At 34.2% G+C, this 27826-nt stretch overlaps 1 protein-coding gene across 1 annotated transcript; it reads left to right on the top strand.

Moving 5' to 3' along the window:
- Positions 1-708: 708 nt before the first annotated feature.
- Positions 709-26871, top strand: LOC110204278 (transcriptional regulator ATRX-like; the record flags this gene model as incomplete). Its single annotated transcript, XM_020980525.2, has 9 exons — positions 709-779; positions 12312-12342; positions 12455-12559; positions 13583-13753; positions 17471-17609; positions 18058-18167; positions 24338-24484; positions 24677-24854; positions 26734-26871. Coding segments are annotated over exons 1-9 (1090 nt in total), but the record flags the coding sequence as incomplete, so codon positions are not given.
- Between the last annotated feature and the right edge of the window lie 955 nt (positions 26872-27826).

The raw sequence follows: 27826 nt of genomic DNA, 5'->3' as shown, positions 1-27826 counted from the left end.
ATTTTGGCTAACGATAACTAAGCAAACTAAGTTGACGGGCAGAACTTTATATTCTTAGCAAAAGATTTGGAGGGCAAGGTTTGGGAAATATTTGTAGGCCCACATACATGAATTGTAGACTATGCTCAGGGACTCAAGTGCAAAAAGTCAGGAAATGTAGTTACTGATCCCTGTAATTAATATTAATAGAAAACAAGATTCACAAATATATATATATATATACACACACACAGTGTAGAGAACTCTGCTCACATTTGGGATATAACCTGGAAGAAGGTCATAAAATACTTTAATTCGATCTTAAAGGGATGTATTCTTTGAAGCAGAGGTGGAAAAGTGTATTGCAAAGGGAATGATAAAGTCTATGTAAAATCAGATTGAGTATGATGTTTGAGGAACAGAGAGAAGATCAGTTTGGCTCTATCACAGTATGAAGACTGAATTAATATTTAACAAATTTGGAAAGATAGATTGGGGCAGGATTGAATGAGGCTTTAAAAGTTAGGCATAAAAGTTTATATTTAATTTCAGTCACCAGAATTTACTGAGTAGTGGAGTGATGTTGTCAGACTTGATATGGTCAGATGTCCATCTGCTAAGTAATTATTAAAATATTAAGTACACTTTTGTATAATTTTTGCAATAGTATGAAAAATGACAGAGTACAGCTTATTTTTTAAATCTTTTTTATTCATTTATCAAGTGAGCATGGATGATTCGGGACTGAAAGTTACTGAAAACATTACTGAACATGAAGATGATGAACAGTCAAAGACAAGGTATTTTAATAATTTTTAGGTTCCTTTACCCATATTTTTTCAGTTAGGTGTTAAGAAATTATTATAATAATTATTGTAATTTATTATATTCATATGGATTTTTTATTTGGCTTAATTGACATTTCTGTATAATTGTATACTTAAGAGTTCATGTTTTCTAATTTAGAAATTGCAAATTTAGAGGATAGTCTGATAAAATGAAACTCAATGAGTGTGTCTCTACAAAATTTAATTCTTATAATAATAAATGTACCAGGTTTTTTTCCCTCTAAGTTCTGGTAATTGCTGTATAGTTGTCTTTGTTGGTATAGTTTAAAAAAAGAAAAGAAAAGAAACTTAGTGCTTCAGATTATTCAGTATAAGGATTTTTGAACCACTGATTTAATTTGATGTAATCTAATTGTTTAAGAAGATGGTTTTAAAAATAAATTTGTATTGACTTTATCACTTTTTAACAATTTTAGGAGACAATTTTTTATTGATTTAAAAAATTTTTGGATATTTTTTTTTGACCAAGAAACATTTATTAAGCACCTATTATTTGTGAGGCACTAAGTACTGGGGATACAAAAAAAGCAAAAAATAATAGTTCCTCTCTCCATGGAGCTTATGAGTCAAGAAGCAAACAAATATATACATATATATATATATATATATACATATATGTATATGAAAAATAGTAGATAATAGAAATGGGGAAGGCACTGGAATTAAGAGTTGGGAAGAAAACTTACTGTAAAAGGTGGATTTTCATTGAGTCTTAAAGGAAGTCAGGGAGTTCAGGAGTCATTGACAGTGATAGTGCTCCAGGCATGAAGGACAGCTAGAGAAAATGCCTGGAGCTGAGAGGTGGAATAGCCAGGAGACCAGTGTGGGAATTAAGGTATAAGGAGACTGGAATGATAGAAGGGGGCTAGATTACAAATGTCTTGACTTTGAATGCCAAACAGAGCATTTTGTATTTGATCCTGGGGACAATAAGGCACTGCTGAAGTTTATTGAGTAAGGAGGGTATGAATGACATGATTGGACTTACACTTTACAAAAATCACTTCATGGCTCAATGGAGGATAGGCTGGAGTGAGGAGAGACTTGAGCAGGTGGACTTCTCAGCAGTTATTGAGTGGCAGTGTCAGAAGAGAGAAGTGAGCATTGACAGGCCCTAGGGCTAGATATGGGAGACAGTGAGAAATCTAGGACAGTTTCCAGGTTATAAGCCTGGGAGGTTGATGTTGCTGTCCTCAGTAAGAGAGAAGGTAGGAGGAGAGGAGGGTTTCAGAAGGAAAGATCATGAGTTCAGTTTTGGGTATGTTTAAGTTGTCCTTGGGACATCCAGTTTGAGGTATCTGAAAGGCAGTTGGAAGTGGGAAATTGGAGGTCAGCAGGAAGCTTGGGGCCAGAAAAGTGGATTTAAGAGTCATCTGGCTAGAGATCCATGATGAGATTTTCAATGAAATAGTACAGCTGCCAATTCACAGTTGAAGAGAGGTTGTTGGAAGATTATAAAACCCTTTAACCAAGGTTAACCTATATGGCATATGGACTACATTGGTGAGGAAAACATCATAAAGAATATTCTTACCTGGAATACAGGATGAGTGACCCTGAAATGGACAAATCAAAGTTGGACATACTCATTGACATATATAAAGGGTGTGTGTTGAAATGCATTAAGCTCAACAAGTAAATAAAGAGGGCCAGGGAGAGTAGAATAGGGTTTAAGAGAGGAGTCAGGAGAGGCAAGGAAATATTCATAACTTCAATATTTGGATAGACTTAAAGGAAAGAAAGAGTAAAAACTGGTTGACAGAATTAGAAGAGGGGCAGAAACAGATTGGATTACTTGTAAATTGTTTAACATCATAATAGGTAAACCTCATCTGTACTATTTTTTTAAGAAGAAAGTGAGGTAGGACAGTGTTGCCAGCAATCAAATAGCACACCAAACGGGAAGGCGTGAAATAATTTAGAGATGTGGGCCAGGCAGAGCAGTAAGGACTGACTCAGTTTATTCATCTGAGGGTACAGGTTATATAGAGGAAATCTAGCCTACCTACAAAGAGTCATCCCCATGAGACACTTCCCGAACATCTGCTGATAAGTGACAATACCTATTTTCTTGTAATCAGAGTTCCTAGATTGGGATGTAAAACTCCAAGACTTTTCCCTGGCGCCTAGGCGTCACCTGCATAGGAGGGTGATAAGTAAATCTAGGATTCAGAGAATGAGATGGAATGTTTCCAGAACGTCCCTTGCAGGGGGAGATTTGGAGAACCCTGCCTTGAGCCCTGTGGGTTAAGCCTGGGCAAAGGTCAAGCTTTGTCCTGGATCTTAAACCCAGGAGGACACTTAAAGCTGGCCCTCTACAAACTCCTCTCTTTTCGAATTTGCAAGCAGTTTGAGGTGATGAATATATGCTGCTAACTCTCTGATCCTTGATTTAATTAAGGTGACAATGCAGGGAATAATGAAACATAATATGGTGAATAACACTGCCCAAGAAAATGCATGAAGTAACAAGGCAGGTAAATTTTAGATATATTGATTGCACTTAATTTCTTTAAGATCTCTACAGCCAGATATTTTGGGTTGGTCCCTGGGGAATGACTGTCTGCAATCTCCTGGGTGATATTAGAATTGTGCCAGGCCCCTAATAGGCAGGCATTTGTCTTGTCTCATGAGATATTAGGATCTGAAGCATCATAGGGTAGCAGGGTAATGTAAATATATGAATATCTATAGTCACATTGCAATAGCAACCTTGTTTTCAAGGGTTCTGACTTATCTGCTAAATACAATACTGATTGATTCTAATAAATTGACTTTATACAATGTATCAATAGCTTCTTGTGCATTAAGTACTAAACATATATTGTTTTGCTAAGTCATGTACAAATTACGCAGTTTAGATTTCAGATTGTAGCACAATAGGTGAAACAGTAGTAGATACGATAAAAGAAGCAACAATGATTAAACCAATAATAAGGAGAGCAATAATTTGTTTTGATTGACTTAAGGAGGAGTAATATTTAAGAACATGTTCACCAGAATTCTGGAACTATCCATGTGAAACGCTGGTAGGGAAAATAGCAAATGATGATTGTTCTACCAAAAGTACAATGTAGTCATTGTTATCAATACATTGTTTGAGAGTATAGTTGACACAAGTAACATTCTATTCAAAAGTAGTATTAGATTGAGTAAAAGTTCCATATCCATTAGACAAACTGGTATTAAAAACTGATGTAACAAGAAAAAGACAGGATTCAATATTGTTGCTAAGTTTTGAAAAACATATAGGTGTCCTGGATGCTAGAGATCTGAGGGTAATTGTAACATTGACTTTATCCTGGAGATAGGGATCTTCTTGTCTTCCAAATATACAGGTGTTATTAGTATATGTATGTCCCAATTTGTCCATATATGTGAGGGTTGCATCCAGGGTGGAAAAGGAAAAATAAGTCCACTGCTGAGCACTCTGTACATTACACACTTGAGCAGAAAGTAAAGCTACTGTTACTAAATACAAGTTCAGGAGTCTTCCATCACTCGATGACAGGGAGCTTTCACTGGACCCCATGTGGGAAGGCAACTCGTCACTGTAGATTGGCTCCTTCTGTGCTTTCCCCGAATTTTCATACTCTGCATTCGAGCTGTGAGTTGTTATACACGCTCTGACATCTTTCTCCAGTATCTGGGCAGGTTTATCAAAGTTTTCTGAAAAAATGTAAGCACACCCTTGTCCCCTTGTTAGTAATGAATCCGGGCCTCTGGATGTTTTTAGGCTGGAGGTACTCATCTTTGTTAATATTTAGAAATTAGTAGCGAATTATAAAAAGTAATAGCCAATTGTCAAAACTTAATAACCAGTTATCAATGAGGGGTAATAGCCCAGATTTCCCCGTTTTTGTTTAAAAAGAATAATTTTAATATCTTTGTTTTAATTATATAAAATGTTTGTGATCAGAGAAATGTTATAAAAAGCATAAAAGATAGAAATGTTTTGCTAATGCAAGCTCCTCAGAGCATTATCTGTTTTAATTCATTTAAGTACACTCATAACTGTGAAGGCTTGTAAAATATGATTGATCACATGTTTAATTGCTCCACTTGTTTGTAAAGGGGCAAAAATGAAAGAAGAAAAAAACATCAACTCTAACATAAATATAAAAAGCTTTTCAAAAGAAGGCATATAAGTTATATCCAATTGTCAAATATGTTTCGGAGAAAAGCCTCTCGATACATTTGAAACAGGCTGTTAATTAAAAAAAATCATTTCTTTATACTATGTTTCTAATACTGTAGGAGTTTATTCAAAATAGTCACAAAATGTTTGCTTTCTACTGTGAGGTTGTTGTATTGGCAGAATATAGTTAATAAAAGGCTCAATAAAAGCTTAACAAAAAGTTAAGTGGCAGCATTGTAGTTAAGAATCAATAATGACACTGCTTTCAGTATATAATTGTGTATTAGTAATATATTTAACTTTGCAATCTTATATTTTGAGAGACATGAAACAGATTACTTGCTATCAGAAACAACATTAATAGGCTCATAATATCCTGCTATACCTGTACTTAACCCATCGGTGAATGTATGGGTGCTGAAGGAATGGGGTTAAATCTAACATCTTTTGAAATACCTATGAATAATTAGTAAAAAAGGTTAATATCTTAAGAAATGGTAATTATCAATATCAATACAACCAGAAAAAAGCAATAGCAGTTTGCCAATCCTCTAAGAGGAAACAAGAGTGTCTGTTTGCCTTTTATTATAAGGTTGATTAATAACAGAAAGTTAATTTCCTGTAAGTTAAAAATTGTAGGGGACACTGGAGTACTAAGAATAGCACCTGGTACCCTTCATTTAAAAAATATGGGTGAGTTGAGCTTCAAGAATTTTTCTGTTTGACTAAATTAAAGCTCCTGTTTTGCTTCAGGAGTTAATGTCCTGGGGACTTTAGATTAGGATCTCCTCTAAATGTAAAAAAGAAATTAGCCAGTTGTTCTGTAGTAACTTGGAATGGTGGTCAAAACTAATCAGTATCCTCTAAAAGTTTTTGAAAATCATTAAGTGCTTCACTGTTGTTTCAGTGACAATATGACCTAGGTAAGAAAATGGAGATTTTTCTTAAACTTTTTCTTGGGCTATAATAAGCCCATATTCTTGTAAAGCTAATTGAGGCTGAGGAAATAAATGTGTGAGTTTTCAGTGGAACAGCTACAAAGTATGTCACCATATAGTGTATTATTTTTGCATTGAGAAATTTTTTCCTAATTGGTTGTATAGCTTTATTAACAAAATTTTGACACATTGTAGGGCTGTTTTTCATGCCTTGAGGAAGGACTTTGTATTGAAACCTGGTTGCAGGGTGTTCTGCATTAACACTGGCTGTTGTAAAAACAAAACAACATTTGTCAGCTTCTTGCAGTGGAATAGTGAAAAAGCAGTCTTTTAAATCAATAACTATCGAAGGCTAAGAAACAGAATTCATAGTGGGTGAAGGGAGATTTCATTAATAGCTTGGAGGTCATGAAGCATCCTCCATTTCACTGACTTCATTTTAAAAACAAAAACAGGTTAATTCCAAGGATTTGTAAAGAGTTCTATATGTCTTTTTAAAAGTTGTTGTTCAACTAATGTTTTACTGTAAAAAGCTTCCTTTTTGTCCAAAGCCACTGTTCACACAAACTAAATAACAGCTCCCCGAAGATGTAAAATATCGTACCCCCGCAAATTAAAGGAATAAATTGAGTTTCAGCTATCTGTTATTGTACTTAGTTTAAATTCATCTTAAAATAATTGATTAGTGGTGATCTACTAGGCAGGCTAAAGCTAATTAATATCTTTAAGAGTTTTTAAAGAATCTTGCCTATTTTGTAATATTTTGGGGGTCTAATCATAGACTGTGAAACCATATATCTAAAGTAAGCAAAGGGTGATTTCTTTTGTGCCTTATCAGGAGTAATTATAAATCTTTGAGACTGAAGAGCTTGTTAAAGCTCACACATTAATAAAGAGAGTTTGCTAAATTTATCTTCCATATAACAAATTATTTTTGTTTGGGAATATTTCTGCCTAACAAGTTTATAGTATTATGAACAAAATTTTTCCACATGGTGGAAAATATTCCTTCTTAAAGGAACATAATAGGAAAACTCAAATACTAATTTAATAGAGATGACTATACCCAAATTAAAACTCAAAACACAATTATAGTCCTAAGAGTCTTTCACCTTAAGCAGTAAGTTTCACTAATCATGGCTTAAAGCCAGATACAGTTAATTTTACTCCCATGGACTTATAATAAGTAACAAAGATTTAGTAGGACCACGTATATAAGAGATTTCACTTAACATCTTTCTTTTTCAAATTTAAACTTGTTCTGGTAAAAAAAAACACCAATTATTAGAAATCATTTCATAAAGTTGCAGCTTCTCAGCAAGCTGAATTAATTGTTTAGGAACTGCGTAATCCTAACAAGTTTTTTTTTTTTCAGGGCAGATGACCTTGCCCACAACAGATAGTTTCCAGCTGCCCTGGCAAATTTACAAAGTAGAGGGAATTGCCTTGTGCCCCTCCTTTCCACTCATAAGTAATTAAAAATTCTAGGTGTTAACATTAAAACAGTAACTTCAAATAATTTCATTAAGAATCTGGTAATTTTCATAAGTGATAGTCAAATTGTTTTAACTATGAGCTGTTCTTTAATTAAATTAGATGGAAATACCTGATTTTCTAATTGACTGTTATAAAACATGACAAAGCAAGATTAACCGGACTTGACAAAATAATTTAGCTGGCTTTTACACAGCTTTCCCACTGTTTTTCAGTCTTTTTTAATTCACATTTTAATAACATCTAAATTATTAAAAATTGTTTGACATGACACAAAACAATACAAAAGTTTACCAATTTGTAACAATAGTAGATTTTTAAAACTTGAAACAAACAAATTACTAACTTGAATGAGCTAAATTATCTTTTGATTACATTCTAAATACATAAAAAACTTTTCTTTATGACCTGAGGGGGTGCACCCTCCTTTTCACTATTCTCATTCTGTCTCTCACACCCCAACTTGACCAAGGTTGGAATGCGAGAGAAAGGAAGAGAATATTTTCCAACAACTTATCTTTGATAATCTTTCAATTTTACCCAAAGCTTTGGCCAGAGCTTTAGAATGCAAAAAAGAAAGAGAATTTTTTCCTAACAGTTCTCAAAAAGTTTCAAAACCCTTTTACTTTCAAAACCTCTAATCACACTGTGCAAATAAATTATGCCTTCCTTAAGCTTGCTCCACATACTCCTCTTTCCGACATGCTCACACTTCCTTGCCTTTTACCAATCATATAACCTAAATAATAAAATATTTTTTCTGTCCTTTTTCCCCCATCCACCCGCCCCCCGGAGGTGGCTGGTATTAGGGAGGGGGGAAAGGGGAGAAAGGTAGCTAGCTGCAAACAGTTTCAAATTACACACATACACACAGATACTCACATAGAACAGATAACATAATGACAGAGACTCTTGGTTCAGAGACTTCATAAATCCCCTACACAAATCAGACAACTAGTTTGGAGAATGAGCTTTCTCCAGTTCTGTTTTTTTTTTTTAATTTTAATTTTTTATTTTTAGGCAGTTGAGGTTAAGTGACTTGCCCAGGGTCACACAGCTAGTAAGTGTCAAGTGTTTGGTCTGATGCCAGGTTTGAACTCAGGTCCTTCTGACTGCAGGGATGGTGCTTTATCCACTGCACCACCTAGCTGCCCGTCAGTTGTATTGTTTAAGAGAAAGTGAACACACAACTTTCACCTCATCCTCTTCTGCAATTCTAAGCCTCTCATCGGATAGTCTATTTGTCTCTTCTTCTTCCTCTGTTCCCGCCCCTGCATTTACCCTGGGTACTTTTGTTGCTCATGGCACCTTCTCTGGAGGAGTGAGACATATTTTTTGCATGTTCCAAAATTCCTGTAGTTGACTATTTGTAATAAATAAACCCCTTTCTGTCACTATTTTCCTTGAAAAGTTTTAATAGCATTCTTTGTCTATGATTCCGCTTTGTGTTTGACCCATACTTCGCCTCCCAAAGCCGAAAATAAGTGCATGTGGCCTTTCCAAAGAAACACTATTTTTTATGCTTAGCCCCTTTTCCTTTCTATTCTTATGCTCTATTACCGAGCCTGTTTCTAATCTTTTCTTCTAATCTTTTTCTTCTATTTTTTTTTAATCTCCCACTTAAGCCTCGAGGTTTCCCCTTTTTGCCCTAAAAATGCTAAGGGATAATTTGTAATGACCATCGCTCCCTTTACCTTGAATCCACAGCGTCCAGCTGCCAAGGACCTTGTTCCACAGTGCAGTAGCCACCACGCATTTTCTTTTCTCCAGAGTACAAGGGAGCCACCTTCCTCGGACTTCCAATTTGTTCACTATTCAGGGAGCCAAATGTTGCCAGCAATCATATAGTGCACCAAACGGGAAGGCGTGAAATAATTTAGAGACATGGGCCAGATGAAGCAGTAAGGACTGACTCAGTTTATTCATCTGAGGGTACAGGTTATATAGAGAAAATCTAGCCTACCTACAAAGAGTCATCCCCATGAGACACTTCCTGAACATCTGCTGATAAGTGACAATACCTATTTTCTTGTAATCAGAGTTCCTAGATTGGGATGCAAAACTCCAAGACTTTTCCCTGGTGCCTAGGTGTCACCTGCATAGAGGGGTGATAAGTAAATCTAAGGTTCAGAGAATGAGATGGAATGTCTCCAGAACCTCCCTTGCAGGGGGAGATTTAGAGAACCCTGCCTTGAGCCCTGTGGGTTAAGCCTGGGCAAAGGTCATGCTTTGTCCTGGATCTTAAACCCAGTAGGACACTTAAACCCAGCCCTCTACAGGATAGCTAGGTGGCACAATGGATGAAGTTCTGGCCTTGGAGTCAGGAGGACCTGAGTTCAAATCCAGCCTCAGACACTAACACTTACTAGCTTTGCGTCTCTGTCATTTAACCCTGATTGCCTCAAAAAAAAAAAAAGGTGAGGTAGAGAGAGTAAAATATGTAAGAAAAGAAGGAAGAAAATGCACAATTAACAGTCTTATCTGTGGATACAGATCAAGTGAACTGTCGCTATAGTGGAAGAGAATAGCAAAGTAAGTTAGAAAACAAAGTGCAACAAAATATTCTTTTGCTTACAAGAAACATATGAAAGCACATGAAAGATAAATATTATCACAGAGTTCAAACAAGGACCTTGGTTAAAATAAATCTTGACCTCAGGCAGGGCAGAAGCATTACGTTTGATAAACCCAGGGATCATACATAGACTTGTAAAAATTAGGTTTAGATCAACACCCTACACCAATATAATTTGGATATAGGATTGGAGAGAAAGGAAAGAAATTACCTTCCCAATTTTTAAGAGAAAAATTTGTAGCTAAAGAAAAGATAAAAAGGATCTTACAGGATAAAATGGATACTTATGATTGAATAAAATTTAATTTTTTTTTTTTACAAATAAATATAAAGTATCAAAAATTGTCTGTTTCTTGTTACGAGGGGAAAATCATTGCAAAAAAGTTCTCTACTCAGGGAGTACCTAGATTTTACAGTGTAGGACTTGAAGCTCAAACACTTGAGTTCAAATCTACTCTTAAGCACACAATCCTCCTCAGCCTTAATTTCCTTATTTCTAAAATGACAATAATACTAGACTCGGTTGTTGTGAGAAAATGAGGTAACATTTACACTTTGCACATTTTTGAAGCTTTCATTATCACTACATTAATTTTAATAATTGTAATTAATTGCACTTTTGTTAGAAATGTGAATTGGTCCAAGTCATTCTGGAAAGCAATTTAGATCCATGCCCAAGTAAAGAAATCCAGTCAAAAAGTATTTATTAATCTGAGTATTGTATTTCAAATAAAAACAGAAAGAAATGTAGTCCTTACCCTCAAGGACCTTACATTCTTATGAGGAAAGAGGACTCATAAAAGGAACCTGAGAGATGGAAGTTGAAGGGCACAATGGCAAAGTATGGATAGTGAAATGTGTCTGCTTACTTAAAATGGAGGTTCCAGGAAAAATTCACCAAAGGGACAAGGATGGATCTGAAATGGGAAGCAAAGTCTTGGAAGTACATATCATTTGACTCAGTTGTTTGACATATTCCCCTGAAACAATGAAAGAGGGAAATGATCTATATGTATAGAAAATTTTTAGGATAACTCTTTCCTTTTGCCAACTTGTGAAAATTTTTATAGTACCTCTTTTTGTGGTTGCCAAAAATTGGAAACTAATGGGTGTCCTTTTATTGGAAACTGGCTGAACAAGTTGTGGTGCATGAATGTAATAAAATATTATTGTACCATAAAACATGAATAATTTCAAAGGAAAATAGGAAGACTCCAGACTCATGCAGAGTAAAGTGAAAAGAGAAGAATATTGATAACATTGTGGGGTAAAACGGCTTTCAAATTTTTTAAAGCTCTTATTAATGTAGTAATAAACATGTGTCTAAAAGAAGGAAAATGCACTTATTTCCTGCCAGACAGTAAATAAACATAAAATGTGGAGAGATATGGCTAATGTGGGAGTTTATTTTGCTGGACTATACAACTATGTTTTGAGGGCCTCATAGTTATTATTTGTAACTCAATGAAAGAGGTAAGTTTAATAAAAATGCTTTTTAAGTAAAAAATGTTTAAGAAATTATAAACAAAAAAGATCATAGGTTTGTCCATTATCAATATCATTTAGCAGAGTACTAGAAAGGCTGTTAATGTAAAGGAAAGTGAAGGTAATGCTTTAGCTGAGTGCTATCGATTTTGCTGTTTTGTTGTTTTTGTTGTTTTACTTAAACCTCTATGTGTGAAATAATCCTTTCTCATTTGTGTCCATATGAATTACAGAAGTTGATGAGAGTCAACTAGGTTCCCTGTGTGTGGGACAGAGACCACACACTCAAAAGAAAAACAAAGACTTAGATACCTTGAAAGCAGAAAGGAGTTTATCGCTTTCTCATGAGAAAGGGTACTGCCCCTAGTTGCCATTGCCAGCCAGGAGAGTAGGAGTTGGGAGCCGCACCCTTGGCTTTTTATCCCCTAACGATGCCCCCTCCACTCTCTTACCCCTTTCTCCTTTGACTGGGTACTCAGGGTGGCATTCTAAACGTGGCAGCTAATACCCAATAGAAGCAAATATGCCCATGTTTGGGCTAGATGTATATGTGTACTAGGAAGTAGGAGCAACCAGGCAACCGAGCTCCCCCACCCATGCTGACGTGATGATGGAGAAATAGAAGCTTATCAGGGAAAATGGAAACTTAATTCAAGGCTTTCTGGAGGAAGGAAGCTAGGCTTGTGGGAACTGCACTGCAGGCCATCTCTCACACTCAGGCAGAGTGCGAGGAGAGGTAGGAGCGGGGCAGGGAGGTAGAGAGTAGGGGAGATACTAATGAGGGAACTTCACTGTGAGCCATCCCTCACACTGCCACATGTTGGAGAAATGCAGTGTCTGATCTTAATTTCTAGGTTAGAAAATGACTGCACAATAAGTGATAGAGTAATAGAATAGAGATATTGATTTGTGATAGAGTATGTGTGTGTATTCTCCATTGGATTTAGGATTACTTACATTTTATTATGATACTCAGTTTCATCTTTATTCCCACCAGAACAGCAACAAATGTAAGGTAGACAATAATCAACGTAGTTACAAACGGAAAAAGAAAAGGAAACATAGCAAAGTACAGGAGAATTTATCAAGCGAACATGATAAGGTACACATTAACCTTTATTCTCTTCAATAATGGATTATCTTTCTCTGGCATTTTGTGTATGTACCAGTTTTTAAAAATACACATGTGTATATGGTTTTTTGTAGTTCAAACTAAAGATTAATTTTCAAAGCTGATGTATTAATTTATCCAAGATACACGCATGCATTCATTCTACATTTTATGACATAATGTAATACAGCTAGATATATTTAGGTGCTTTTGTACTAGAACATAGATTATCTTTGTTATCATTAGTAATATATCCTGTAACCGTTTGCTATTCCTAATGCATATTTCTGAAGCCATACTAAAAGAAATGACTTTTGCCATGCCTTTTTATCATTTTATGAAATTCACAAACAACTGTGCATCATAGGATTCGTGCTAAATTTGTTTTGTACTTCATTCATTTACAGCATGAAGTATAAAACACTTTTCAGGTATAACATTTAGATAGATAAACCTTTGTAATTTTTATATTTTTATACATAGAATTATTTTCTTAATGCTTATTAGTTTTTCTTGTTCAGTCACTTTTCAGTTGCGTCTGACTCTTTGTCACCCCATGTGGGGTTTTCTGGGCAGAGATCATGAAGGGTTTTGCCATTTCCTTCTTCAGCTCATTTTACAAATGAGGAAACTGAGTCAAATAGTGAAGTGACTTTCTTAGGGTCACACAGCCAATAAGTGCCTGAGGCCAGATTTGAACTCAGGAAGATGAGTCTTCCTGACTCCAGGCCCAGTGCTTTATCGACTGCATTAACTAGCTGCCCCTACATGATTATCAGATGCCCATTAATTACTACATTTGTTGTAAATTTATCTTTGATACTTTTAAAAACATAGCAGATGCTCAAAATAGTATAGTTGTTTCTTACCATGTACTTTAGTGCATTTAAAGTATTCTTCTTAAGTCTTACCCTTAATCTATATGCGTCGAATAATGATTTCATTTTTGTTAGTTTGTATTGGATTCTGGGTGTTTTTTTCCCTATATTTAATGATTACTTCAAATTATTATAGGGCAGTTCTGAAGATGATGAGTCAAAGTCATCAGGAAAAGGTAGAAAGAAAATTAGAAGTATCCTTGAAGACTATAAATTACTAAGAGAAACACAGAAAGCACTTAAAGAAGAAGAGAGAAGGAGAAAACGCCTTGACGAAAGAGAGCAAGAAAGAAAAAAATTAAGAGAGGTAATAATTACTAAATGTTAGAGTTGATTCTTCTTGAATTCCTGTTAATCATAAATTCTGGGGGCAGCTAGGTGATGCATTGGATAGAGCACCAGCCCTTAAGTCAGGAGGACCTGAGTTCAAATCCAGCCTCAGACCAAACACTTGATACTTACTAGCTGTGTGACCCTGGGCAAGTCAGTTAACCCCAATTGCCTAACAAACAAAAACAAAAACAAACAAACAAACAAAAAAACACATAAATTCTTCAAGTCTGCATAGACTAATCTAATGAGTTTAAAGTTTACCTGGAAGCATTAATAATATTGTGTAATAGTATGTAATATCCAGACTTCTAATAGTAGTTGTTAATAGCATGCAACTCTTATCAGCATTATTTGGTTAGTATATGTGAGAAAAAACTCATTCAGACTCAGGAGGGATGAAGTTAAAAGCCCAATTTATTACACAGTTGCAATGACGAGCGTACCAAAACAGGAGTTCACTATCTGTCTCTAATCCTGGCCACAAAGTCCCTCCTGTTTCCTCATTGGCTGAGTACTCCAGAGTGCCCAACTTTCAGGTACGCCTATTACACAATTACTCCTTGACATGTCATTCCTCCTTCTTCATACATCCCATGTTCAGAAAAAGGTGTGCTAGCTCCTCCTGGAGGTAGAGAAGCTAATGTTTATAAGTGTATTAAGCTTAACCTTGTCCTACTTATTAACTTCTGTCAGAAAAACATGAGACCTAATGTATTCTGTTTTACTTAGTTACTTCTCTAGCTGTTTGCTCCAAATTTATGGGAACAAACATTTTCGTTATATCTCTCAGTATACTTTCACCATTTAACCACTGAAGAATGATTATCAGTTTTATATATCTGTATTAATTAATTCCCTATACATTTGATCTATTAGAAACTGATCAGAAATAACAGATATAAGCATATTTTTTTTCTCAGTTGACTTCTTCCCTTATTGTATGGTGCTAATTTTCTTATGTTATGACTTTTCATATGCCTAGTCATAGCTAATCATTTTGAGCTTATGCATAATAATTTGATGATGTGTTTAGGTAATAATTGCTGGACTTCCGGTCAAAAAGATAACATAAAAGTTTATAGACAAACCCTTCTTCCTCCTCCGAGGAATACATCTTAATGATAATAATATCTTCCATTACATAATACTTTAAAAATTTCAAACTGTATTGTATGTACATATTATATCATTTTGGAAGTGAAGAATATCTATTTGGAAAAAACAGAGCCAAAGAGAAACAATTTGCTTTATTGTGGAGTGGAAAACAGCATTTTTATCATAGGACTATTCCTATTCTTTGGATTTTTTCCTTTGAGAATTGACTATTCAAATCTATGAATCAGTTCCTCATTCATTTTTGAAATTAGCCCTTTAACAGAAACTTACTAAAAAATTCCACCTCCTCAACTCCTTTTCCTTTTTCTCTTCTAATTTTAACTACATTAGTCTTGATTGGGCAATTGGGATCACTTTTTTATTGCACATTTTCTCATTTGTATTTATCTCTTTCCTTGACTTGATCATGAATCTGTGGCCACATATTTATCAAGAGGTAATTTTTCTAGCACCTCTAATTTTTCTTTATGATGTGACCATTTAACATGTATCCATTTGGAATCTGTCTTGGCATATGGTGTGAAGTGTTGATCCAAACTTAATTTCTGAGAGACTACTCTCTAATTTCCCTAGGAGTTTTTGTCAAAATTTTTAGCCCATTTCTTGGAGTCTTTAGATTTGCTGAATTTTCTTCTGCAAGGACTCTTATCTGTTTAACTTTTATTGACGTACTTAATCAAGCTGCTTTCCATTGTTCAAATGTTTTCTTGTTTCCCGAGTTTTGATTTCAAAGATTCTTCTTCTGGATTTTTCATGTGGAATGCTTGAATGATCTTCTGTGTTAAAAGGTTCAGTTTTTACCCCGTAGACTTATACTCATTTAAATCCTTTATATTTTGCTTTCTGAAACATTATGTTAAAAGTTTTTCTTGAGGCAGCTGGGTGGCACAGTAGATAGAACACCAGCCCTGGAGTCAGGAGGACCTGAGTTCAAATCCGGCCTCGGACCAAACATTTGACATTTGCTAGCTGTGTGACCTTGGAGAAGTCACTTAACCCCATTGTCTCGCCAAAAAAAAAAAAAAGTATATATATATATATATAATATATATATATACACACACACACATACATACATATATAATATATATATATATGTATATATATAATCTTTTCTGTAAGTAGCTGCTATCTTTGGGCCTTTAGTATTTTTCTTTATGGCTAATTGTAGCATTTTTTCTTTGACTTGAAAGCTCTGAGCTTTGGCCAACATGATCCCAAACATTTTCATTTTGTTGTTTCTTTTAGGGTGTGATTGATGAGTTCTTTCTGTTTTTCTTTTGCCTCCTGTTTCTAAAAGATACTAGTATGTCTTTTTTTTTTTGAATTCTCAAATTATTTGCCCTTCAATTGTTATAAAGGTCATTTATTTTTGTTAGTAAATAACCTTAACCGTATTAAGTTTCTCTCTCTAAACCACCTTCCAAATTTTAGACTTTGTTTTTCAGTGAGTCCACTTTTTGGTTAAGTTGAGAGGCAGCTAGGTGGCACACAGAGCACTGAGTGTGGAGTCAGGAAGAACTGGGTTCAAATGCAGCCACAGGGACTTATTAGCTGAATGACCCTATTTTCCTTTAATTACTGTTTTGGCAGCATCCCACAAATTTTGGTATGTTGTCTCAGTGTTGTCATACTCTTTAATTCAATTATTGATTGCTTCTGTAATTTGTTCTTCAATTATCCATTCTTTGTGGTTGTTCACTCATTTTCCAGTTGTGCACTCTTCATAACCCCAGTTAGGATTTCTTGGCAGAGATACTGGAATGGTTTGCCATTTCCTTCTTTAGCTCCTTTTGTAGATGAGGTAACTGAGGCAAACAAGATTAAGTGACTTGGCCCAAGATCATAGAGCTGTTAAGTATCTCAGATGGGATTTGAACTCAGGACTTCCTGACTTCAGGCCTGGAGCTCTGGGCACTACAACACCACCTAGGTACCTGACATCCATTCTTTAGAATTGAATTATTTAGTTTAGTTTTTAAATTAAATTTTTATCTTTGTTTCCAACCTTTTTGATAAATAGTATTTTTGTTTCATTATTGTCAAAAAGAAACCTTTAATTTTTCTGCATTTGAGGTATTTATGCCCTAACACATGATTAATTTTTGTGAATATGACATGCACTGCTGAGAAATAGTGATACTCCTTTCTATTCAAATCCATTCAGTATTCTCCCAAAGTCTAAACTCTGTTCAAGCCATTAACTTCTTTCTTGTTTGTCATTAGTTCTGACTGTGACTTTGATGACCTCAATAGTTGTTTACAACTGAATCTGTGATTTCCTGAATTAACTTTTTTCTCTGGGAAATTTTTCCTATAGAACTGGAGTTACCCAGAATGTTTAAAACAGAAGCAATTAATTACCTTTAATAGAATAGGATACTTGAGGATAGAAGCTATGATCATATTCTCTGAGTTTCCCCTATGTTAGAAATATAATATTTGATGAGTTTAACTGAAGTGAAAAGAAAATTTTTAAATCCATACTAGCTAAAGATAAAAAGAATTTATTACATTAATTGTTCCTGCTTTAATTTTCCTGACAGTCAACTGTTATTCTCCCTTTTTCTTGCAGGTGGTAGATAGTTATGCTTCACCTACTGAGTGTCCAATAACAACCAAACTTGTTTTAGATGAAGATGAAGACACCAAAGAACCCTTGGTTCAGATTCATAAAAACCTGGTTACCAAATTGAAACCTCATCAAATAGATGGTAAGTATATATTGATATATTTAAAATACAGTTTTAAATTACTTGTTTGCATAACTCTTTTTCAGTTGTTTTCACATTTAATTTATACTTTGCATGCTTTGGTAAAAGGGAAATGTCTGTGGGATGTGTGTGTAGTATGTCTTGTTTTGCATTTGAAGCATTTGAAAATTATTGGAGCTATTAAACACAGTCATTTAAATTTCTTTAAATAAACATATATGTGAAACAAATGATAGAAATTATCTTTAGCAAGTACGAATTTAATAATTTTTTTAAACTTAAACTCACCAAAAATATGTTATATATTCAACATGTGCAAAGGCCTGGAGACTCAGAGAATAGGAACATAGTTCTTGTCCTATTCCATAGTTCTTGTTAAAAATTAGAAATTTTCATTTAAACAAATTACATGAAGTTTAAGGTTCTTTTATTAATTTGTTTTACATAGGTGTTCAGTTTATGTGGGATTGCTGTTGTGAATCTGTAATACAAAGAAAGAAATCACCAGGCTCAGGATGCATTCTTGCCCACTGTATGGGTCTTGGAAAGACACTACAGGTAAGATACCATAAAAATCCGGGATGAGTCATATATTGTTATCTTATTATCTTGAAATTTAATATGGCACATATTAAACTTCCTAAAACATTTTGTACTTTTTGCTGATTCAGAGTTATGGCTATTCCTTTCTTAATGACCAAGACTTTCACCGGGCGATTATTCTGAGTCCTTACTTGCCCATCTTCATTGATAATGAGCCAAATAGCATCCTGGCTTCCGTAATTATTACCCTATTCAATTCTCATGACCACTGTCTCCAATCTATTTAAAAGAATGTAGATTTTAGATTTTACTCTCTTGAATCCTATTTTCATTTTGTATATATTTAAAGATTATCATGTGGACATGTCTCTTGCTGTATCCCCTTGAGAATGTAAAGCTTTTGAAAGGTAGGAACTTTTGGTAGGCTTGAGAATACAAAGAAAAGAAAGAGACAGTTCTTGCCCTACAGAGCTCATAGTCTAATGGAAGAAACAATTGAATTAGATAAAAACATGTATTTGGTAAATTTGGGGTAATCTATAGAGAGGATGGTACTAGCTTTAAGAGACTTCAAGGAAGCCAGGAAAGCCAGGGACAGAGATGAAAAGAGAGCATTCACAGTATGGCGAACAACCAGAAAAAATTCCTGGAGAAGAGAAATGAAGTGTGTTGTGGGAGAAAGAACAAGGAAGAGAAGACTGAAAGATGTAGAGGGACCAGGTTATGAAGCTTTTGAATGCCGATCAGAAAATTTTATATTTCATCATCCATAAGATAGGAAACCACTGAAATTTATTGCCAAGAGAAACGACGTGGGTAGACTTGAAGTTTAGGAAAAACACTTAGATAGCTGAGTAGTACTTAGTAAATATTGATAATGATTATGATAATTTATATAAAATAAATGGAAGGTGATTTTGTCTTAAAGGCACTAAAAGCTGAGAAAATCAATGGAGCATATTTCAGGTGCTAGGAACAAACTATAAAGAGACAGGGATGAGATGAAATGTTCATTGAGGAATAAAAGACTGGTTATTTTAGCTAAGTCACAGAGTATGGCAAAGTGAATCATCTTTGTTAAGATAGAAAGGATCAAGGTTATGAAGAACTTTAAAGACAAAGGAATAACATAAACATCTGGGTTTATTTATTTATATAGTCAGAGGGCTATCATTTAGTAAAAATCACTTGGGGAGTCAGTGTGGAGAATGTATTGGAGTGAAGATAGATTTGAAGGAAGAGGGCAATTATGAGACAGTTACAAATTAGAGACGATGAAGCTGCAAAGATTTCTACCCCCACCCCTGAAACTACCAGTTTTCTGCTTTCCTTCTAACGTTAACTACAGTAGTTTTGTTCAGAAGCTGTTTAAATTTTATGTAATCAAAATTATCCATTGTACTGCCTGTGAATCTCTATATCTCATTTGGTCATAAATTTTTCCCCATCCATAAATTTCTCAGGTAAATTTCCTCAGTCTTCATTAATTTGCTTATGATATTACTGTTTGCTGTTTAGTCTTCTCCCCCCCCCCAAATTGTGTCCAACTCTTCATGACCCATTTGGGATTTTTTTGGTTTCCCATTTCCTTTTCCAGCTTATTTTGTAAATAAGGAAGCTGACGCAGAAAGGGTGAAGTGACTTACACAGCTAAGTGTAAGTGTCTGAGGCCAGGTTTGAACTCAGGAAGATGAGTCCTGACCCAGTGCTCTGTGTACTGTGCGCAATTAGCTGCCTTGTGTTTTGGAACATCAACATTCTTTTCCAGGCAGCCCTTCACACTTTCTTCCCTTTCAGTTCCTCTTTGTTTGTTGTCTTCTCTTATTAGAATGTATACTCCTGTAGGCCAAGGACTGTCTTTCTGTTTATATTTCTGGCACTTAGTACATAGTAAGCCTTAATAAATGCTTGTTAATTGACTAAGATGGGGAAATTAGGGAACTGTTGACTTTAATGCATATTTGGTCATGGTAGGAGAATTTCTGGCATTATTTTCTTTTTTGGTGAGGCAATTGGGGTTAAGTGACTTGCCCAGGGTCACACAGCTTGTAAGTATAAAGTGTCTGCGGTTGGATTTGAACTCAGGAGCTCCTGATTCCAAGGCTGGTGCTCTATCCACTGCGCCACCTAGCTGCCCCACGGCATTACTTTCTTATAGCCATTTATGAGCAGTTTGCATAACTAATATACTGTTTTACCTGTTATCAGAGATAATTTTCCCCTTCTGCCATCTATTTTTTGATGTTTAAATACTTACCTTCCCTTTTTGCTTTCTCTAAAACTCCCTTTAATCCATCCTGTGTTTGTAAACTAAAGTTTATGTAAGGTTGTTGAAACTGGATTCATTGATTTTTATATACAGAAAGTGGCTAGAGCATAACAAACAGGTTTTTGTTATATCTATGTGATGTTGATTATTATTGGCAGCAGTCCGTATCAGCAGATCTTTGGAAAACTATTGTGACATGAACATAACTAAGGATGGGGGGAAAAAAGTTAGAAAACATGGGTCAGGGGTAGGAAATGAAAAAGATCAAAGACTGCTACATAATACTGAAGTTTCCTACCTATTAGGGTAGAATCAATAACCTAAACCCTTCTTGCAGCAGGCGATGCTGTTTTTTCTTTTTTATTTCTTTCTTTTTTTGGATAGGCAGTGGGATTAAGTGACTTGCCCAAGGTCACACAGCTAGTAAGTGTCAAGTGTCTGAGGTCATATTTGAACTCAGGTCCTCCTGACTCCTGGGCTGGTGCTCTATCCACTGTGCCACCTAGCTGCCCCTGAGGCTTTTTTTCTTTAAAAGATACTGAAACATTTGTGAAGACTTCATTGATGCTACAATCAGAGGTCTTAGTTGAATCACTTCCTTTTTTGCCTGAGTAACCAGGCTATTGCTAAGTAATACCTCTTCTTTTTTAAAAATTCTTTAGCAATTTATTAATTTTTAGTTTTCAACATTCACTTCCATAAGATTTTGAATTTTAAATTCTCTCTCTCCCTCTCCCCCTCCACCAAGATGATGTGCAATCAGATATAGGCTTGCAAGCTTGTAGAGGCTCTACTTATACATTCATATTAAGCCTATTTTCACATTAGTCATGATGTAAAGAAGACTTAGAACTAAGGGGAGAAACCAGGAGAAAGAAGAAACAAAACAACAAAAGAAAAGGAGAGCAGATAGTCTGCTTCCATCTGCATTCAGACTCCATAGTTCTTTCCCTGGATATGAATAGCATTTTCCACTGTAAGTCTTTTGGAGTTGTCTTAGATCCTTGTATTGCTGTCAAAGTTAGCCATCACATAATGTTACTGTTGCTGTGTATGATGTTCTCCCAGTTCTACTCATTTTACTCAGCATCAGTTCAATATGATATCAGGTTAATATGCACTTTAAAGAAACAAAGTGCATAGAATGGAGGTTTGTGGTTTGATATATAATCCTTGTTTTGTTTTTGCTTGTATTTGTATGTCTTTTTTAAAAATTTTATTAATTTATTTTATCAGTAATCACTTCTATATGCTTTTGAGTTTAAAATTTTTCTCCCTCTTCCTCCCTACCACCCTCCCCAAGACAGCACACAATCTGATATAGGCTATACATTTACATTCCTATTAAACGTATGTTCACATTAGCGGTGTAAGTAAAAATTAAAACCAATAGGAGGAACCATCAGAAAGAGGAAACAAAACTCAACAGAAGAGGAAAAAATGGCAATTCAACTTCCATAGTTCTTTCTTTGGATGTGGATAGCATTTTCCATCACGAGGTCTCTGGAGATGTTTTCGATCCTTGTATTGCTGGGAAGGGTTAAGTTTATCAATATTAGTCATCGTGCAACATGGCTGTTCTCTTGGTTCTGCTCATTTCTCTCAGCATCAGACCATACAAGTCTTTCCAGATTTTTCTGAAGTCAGCCTGTTCATCATTTCTTATTCATTGTATTTGTATACCTTGATGACTAATCAACCCATAATATTTTTTTAAAAAAAAGATTAATGAGTTATTTAAAACCTCCCTTGCTAAACTCTTTGAGGAGCTAGGTATCCCCTGGCCCAAAGCCCTTCCATTTGGTTCCCATAAACTCAGTCCCTATGAGATCATAACAGGATACCTGATGCCACTCTCCCCATGGGTGGGAAACATAACAGCCAAAGGCTCCCTCTTATAATTCTGCATTGGATTGGCTCAGAAGATATCAGAAATTTACCATATTCCCATTTTGTTAGAGGAGAAATTAAATGAGTTACAGGAAGAAATAGACAGAAAATTTATACTAATGGGAGAACTCAATCTCCTTCTCTCAGAACTACATAAATTTAACCATAAAATAAACAAGAAAGAAATTAAGGAGATGAATAGAATTTTAGAAAAGTTAGATGTGACCTCTGGAGAAGACTGAATAGGCATAGAAAGGAATATACTATTTTTTTGGCGGTACATGGCACGTACACGAAAATTAACCATGTACTAAAGGCATAAAAACCTCACAATCCAATGCAGAAAAGCAAAACTATTAAATACATCTTTTTCAGATCATGATGCAATAAAATTACAAGTAATAAAGGGCCATGGAAAAATAGACTGAAAATTAATTGGAAACTAAGTAATCTATCCTAAAGAATGAGTGGGTCAAACAACAAATCATAGAAACAATCAATAACTTCATCCAAGAGAATGACAATAATGAGACAACATATCAAAATTTTTGAGATGCACTGAAAGTGGTTCTTAGAGGAAGTTTTATATCTCTCAATACTTACGTGAATAAAATGGAGAAAGAAGAGATCGATAAGTTGGTCATGCAACTGAAAAAAAAACTAGAAAAACAACAAATTAAAAGTCTCCAATTAAGTACCAAATTGGAAATTTTGAAAACCAAAGGAGAGATTAACAAAATTGAAACTAAGAAAACTATTGAACTAATAAATAAAACTATGAGCTGATTTCATGAAAAAACCAATAAAATAGATAAACCTTTAGTTAATTTGATTAAAAAAGAGAAAGAAGAAAGCAAAATAAATTACCAGTATCAAAAAAGAAAAGGGTGAATTCAGAACCAGTGAGGAGGAAATTAAAACAATAACCAGGAACTATTTTTGCCTGTGTGCAAATAAGTTTGACAATCTTCGTGAAGTGGATAGTTACAAAAATATAAATTGCTGGGGCAGCTAGATGGCGCAATAGCTAGAGCACCGGCCCTGTAGTCTGGAGGATATGAATTCAAACGTGGTGTCAAACACATAACACTTACTAGCTGTGTGACCCTGGACAAGTCACCTAACCCCATTGCCTAGCCAATATATATATATATATATATATATGTGCACATATGTATATGCACATACATACATATACACATACGTGTATGCATGTATGTGTATGTATATGTATATTTATATATTTATATATATGTGTATATATATATATATATGTATATATACATATATAAAAAATACACATACATTGCCAAGATTAATGGAAAAGAAAATAAAATACTTAGCCACATTTCAGAAAAAGAAATTTACAGGGGAATTCTATCAAATTTTTAAAGAATAGCTAATTCCAATACTATATAAAGTATTTGGGAAAAAAGGTGAAGGAGTCCTAGCAAATTCTTTTCAAGTAATGCCTTTTCTGAGTATATCCTCAAGTAGCAGAGACTTGCTAAACTTGATAGTCTGATATTCGTTGTGAGAACTCTCCAACTCTGGTGAGGGAATCTTACTCTTTATCCTGTGTTATGACCTTATTGAAAGAGTTAAAAGCGTTTCACTCAATTTCAGTAATGAATCTAAAACACAGGGGATTGGCCTGAATTAGGTCAAATTCAAAACATGAATACTTTAAGGAAATTAAATTAATTAGAATGTCAATGTATATGTTGAGTACCAAATAATAGCACAAAGAAAATTGATTCTGTTTTATAAATTAGAAATCACGGATGGAAATGGTTTGTGAATCACGTGTGTATATTCTGACCACTAGTTTGTCAGAGTAAGAAAATAATATGTGAAACTGAATCAATTCCACCTTACTTTTTTAAACAAGCTTTTACAAAAAGTCAAGCAGAATAAAGAATGAACTTTCAATGATATTATAACAATTTCTAAAGTAGTTTAAAAATTATGGATTTCAGTTATGTGTATTTCATCCTGTAACTAAGAATGCTTGATTTTTTTTTAGGTGGTCACTTTTCTTCATACAGTTCTCTTATGTGACAAATTGAACTTTACTACAGCTTTAGTGGTTTGCCCCCTTAATACTGCCCTCAACTGGATAAATGAATTTAAGAAATGGCAAGAGGGATTAGAAGATGACAAAAAACTTAAGGTGCCATAATTTTTTTTTAATTTTTAGATTTTTAAAAACAGTATTTAGCATGTATTTTAAATATATATATTTAATACATAATTTAGGATTTTTAATTGAAGGAAATTGAGTAATATTTTACTGAAACATTTTGGTATTAGTATTCTTTAAGATTAAAAATATCTGTTGATATTTGATATGCATTTTACCAAGGTATCTGAATTAGCAACCATGAAAAGCCCTCAAGATCAAAGTATTTTACTACAAAAATGGCAAGACAGTGGTGGTGTCATGGTCATCGGCTACGAAATGTACCGAAATCTTGTACAAGGACGGAATGTGAAGAGTAAAAAATTAAAAACAGTATTTAATAAAACTCTTGTTGATCCAGGTAAAATAATGTATTTAATACTGAAACTTAAAGTCATATTTCGATTTTATATTTTTGCTAATATTTATTGAACATCCAAAGTAGTGTTGGAGAGGAAAGGAAAGGTATAGAAAAGGAAAATTATAAATTTTGAATTGGATAGAACATCAGAAGTCATCTGTGTCAGCACTCATGTTAGAGATATGGACTATAGCACTTAAGAATAAGAATTAATTTTGCAAAGTGCTTTTTTTCTCATTTAGCTTTCTCAGCAAACTTTTGAGATAGGTGTAATTATTATCTCTATTTAATAATTAAGAAAACCGAGTCTGAGAGAAGTCAAGTGACTTACCCAGGGCCATGGAACTGAGGCAGGATTGAAAGCCAGTTCTTCCTTCATCCAAGTTCGCACTCTATGCACTATACCACATAGGCTTAAGACACTTTTTATTTTCATTCTTTCTGTTTATTTCTATTATATGCCAGGTGTAGGGAGAGGTGCTCAGAATATAAAGCTACATATATATTAACATATATATAGTTTCTGCTTTAAGGAGCTTTTATCCTAATTTACATATTATTGCTATTTTATTCTAATTTACATATTTATCATTTAAATAGATAAATAAGTTCCAGAGGTTAATATTTTCTTTGAGATTCAGAGTCACAACCTGTGCTTTAGGAAAGTCCCTTTGACAAATTTGTGGAGGATACATTGTAATACTAAGAGATTTGTGGCTGGAAAACCAATTAGAAACTATTAGTATAGTTCAGAGAAAAATCAGCAGGAATGACTTTGTCCTCACTTGAAAGAAGAAGTTCAGAGAAAAGGAAAACTGTCATTTGTTGGCATAGGTATGAAATAAAACTGGTCTTCACTTGATAACTAAGCAGGTGATATGAAAAGGTCTCACAAAATATCAATACAAACATGGAAAGTGTTTGTAATTAATAATAAAATTTGTGAAAAATAGTTTAAAAAGTCAGTGGTGGTGATGCTATGTAAATTCATATACACTTTATACTAATAGTATATGTGTAAATTGGTCCAGCAGTTCAGGAACATAATTTGGAATTGTGTACAATAGAAAGGTTTCTGAATTTTTAATGCTGCTTGACCCAGTTATGTGCTCCCAAGGAAGTCAGAGACAGAAAGAAAAACATACATTCCACAATATTAATATCAACACCTGTTGTATTGGGGGAGGGGAAGACAGCAAAAAAAAAAAAGCCATTGTTAATATTTGGAGACTGTTTCAGCCAGTTGTGATTTTTGAATGAATTGGAATATTTTACAATAATTTATATTTTTACAATAATTGATGTATAAATATATACTATATTTTACAATATAAAAAAAAATTGAAGAATTCAGAGAATGGAACAGATGGTATGCCAACCAATTGGCAAAGTAAATAGAACCAGTAAAATAATCTGTCCATTGCTATAAATAAGTAAATGCAAAGTGCAATGACAGATACTGATTCAAGTGGACAAATGATGAGACAGGCACATATCCTTCCTCTATGTAGAGAGGTGGGGATTAAGGAAAAGAATACTCATATGATAGATGACTTTGCAATTTTTTTCTGTTTTCAGGCATGATTTTTTTGTGGATGATTGAATAGATCAGAAAATGTGGTACAAAAATTAAAAGATACCTTTAAAAAATGAAACAAACAAACTTTAAATGACATGTTCTTGGTTAGATAATGCATAAGCCTTAGTTAAGATATTCTTACTTTTAATCCATTGATATTTCTGCTCATTTGGCAAATGTGGCTCTCTAGCATAGCTTTTCAATATTTAAGCATTGCTCCATTGTGCAGTTGATCTTAGATGAGCATTAGTTGATACAAATTTTGTGAGAGTTAAATAATAGTAAAAAATTTTTTGGTAGGCCCGGATTTTGTTGTGTGTGATGAAGGTCATATACTAAAAAATGAAGCTTCAGCTGTATCCAAAGCTATCAATTTGATTCGTTCAAAAAGACGAATTATTTTAACAGGAACACCTCTACAAAATAATCTAACGGAATGTAAGTTACTGTCCTCTTTTGAGTTATTTTGAGCTATTTTTTCAGCATGGATATGATTTATGTTCCTAATCTCTTTACCTACAGTCTTTTTAGAATTTTTTTCTTTTATTTATTAACTTGTCTGAATTATTTCAATTATTATAACATTTATTTCTGTTAAAATTTGTCTTAAATTATGTCTTTGTGTTTTAAAAATATTATTAAAGTTTTACTTATCATTAAATTTTCTGAACTATTTCTAAAAAATGTGCTTACCAACATCTTCAAAAATAGTTGGATTGTTAAATAATTATTTGGCAAGTGCTAATTGAATTATCACATTTCATCAGATCTCATTTATTTAAAAAAACTTTATTCATCATTATTGCATTAATGATATAAAATTGGTTGAATAAAATGTGATATATTTGCAATGACAATTTATTTTTCTTCTCTTAGATCACTGTATGGTTAATTTTGTCAAAGAGAATCTCTTGGTTCTGTTACGGAATTTAGGAATCGATTCATAAATCCAATTCAAAATGGCCAGTGTGCAGATTCCACCACGACAAATGTTCAAGTAATGAAAAAGCGTGCCCATATTCTCTATGAAATGTTAGCTGGCTGTGTTCAGGTAGATGTAAAATATATATTCATCTATACTCAGTCAGTTTTAGTTGAAAAATCTGTAATTTTGCTTGCAACCTCTTCATGATATGTTGTTACATCTGAAGTATAAAGTAAGAAAGGCAAAGGTCCAAGCATGATCAATTTATTAGACTAGCAGTAAGCAGTGAGTTGAATCAGTTGCTTTTCTCAGTGACAAAGACCCCAAGGTAATTAGTTAGTTTTGGGAAATTCAAGAGAACAAAGGACATAGTTGGATAGGTAAGGAAAGACAGTTAGGGTAGATAGTCATAGGTGTTGGGACAGCATGATTGGTTACATGAAGGAAACTGGTGCTAGTAACTCCTCT

The sequence above is a fragment of the Phascolarctos cinereus genome, unplaced genomic scaffold (genome assembly GCF_003287225.1).
Source record: "Phascolarctos cinereus isolate Bilbo 61053 unplaced genomic scaffold, phaCin_HiC Scaffold_203;HRSCAF=782, whole genome shotgun sequence".
Classification (NCBI taxonomy): domain Eukaryota; kingdom Metazoa; phylum Chordata; class Mammalia; order Diprotodontia; family Phascolarctidae; genus Phascolarctos; species Phascolarctos cinereus.
The sequence above is the reverse complement of the archived record's forward strand: the minus strand, read 5'-3'. Positions and strand labels throughout refer to the sequence as shown.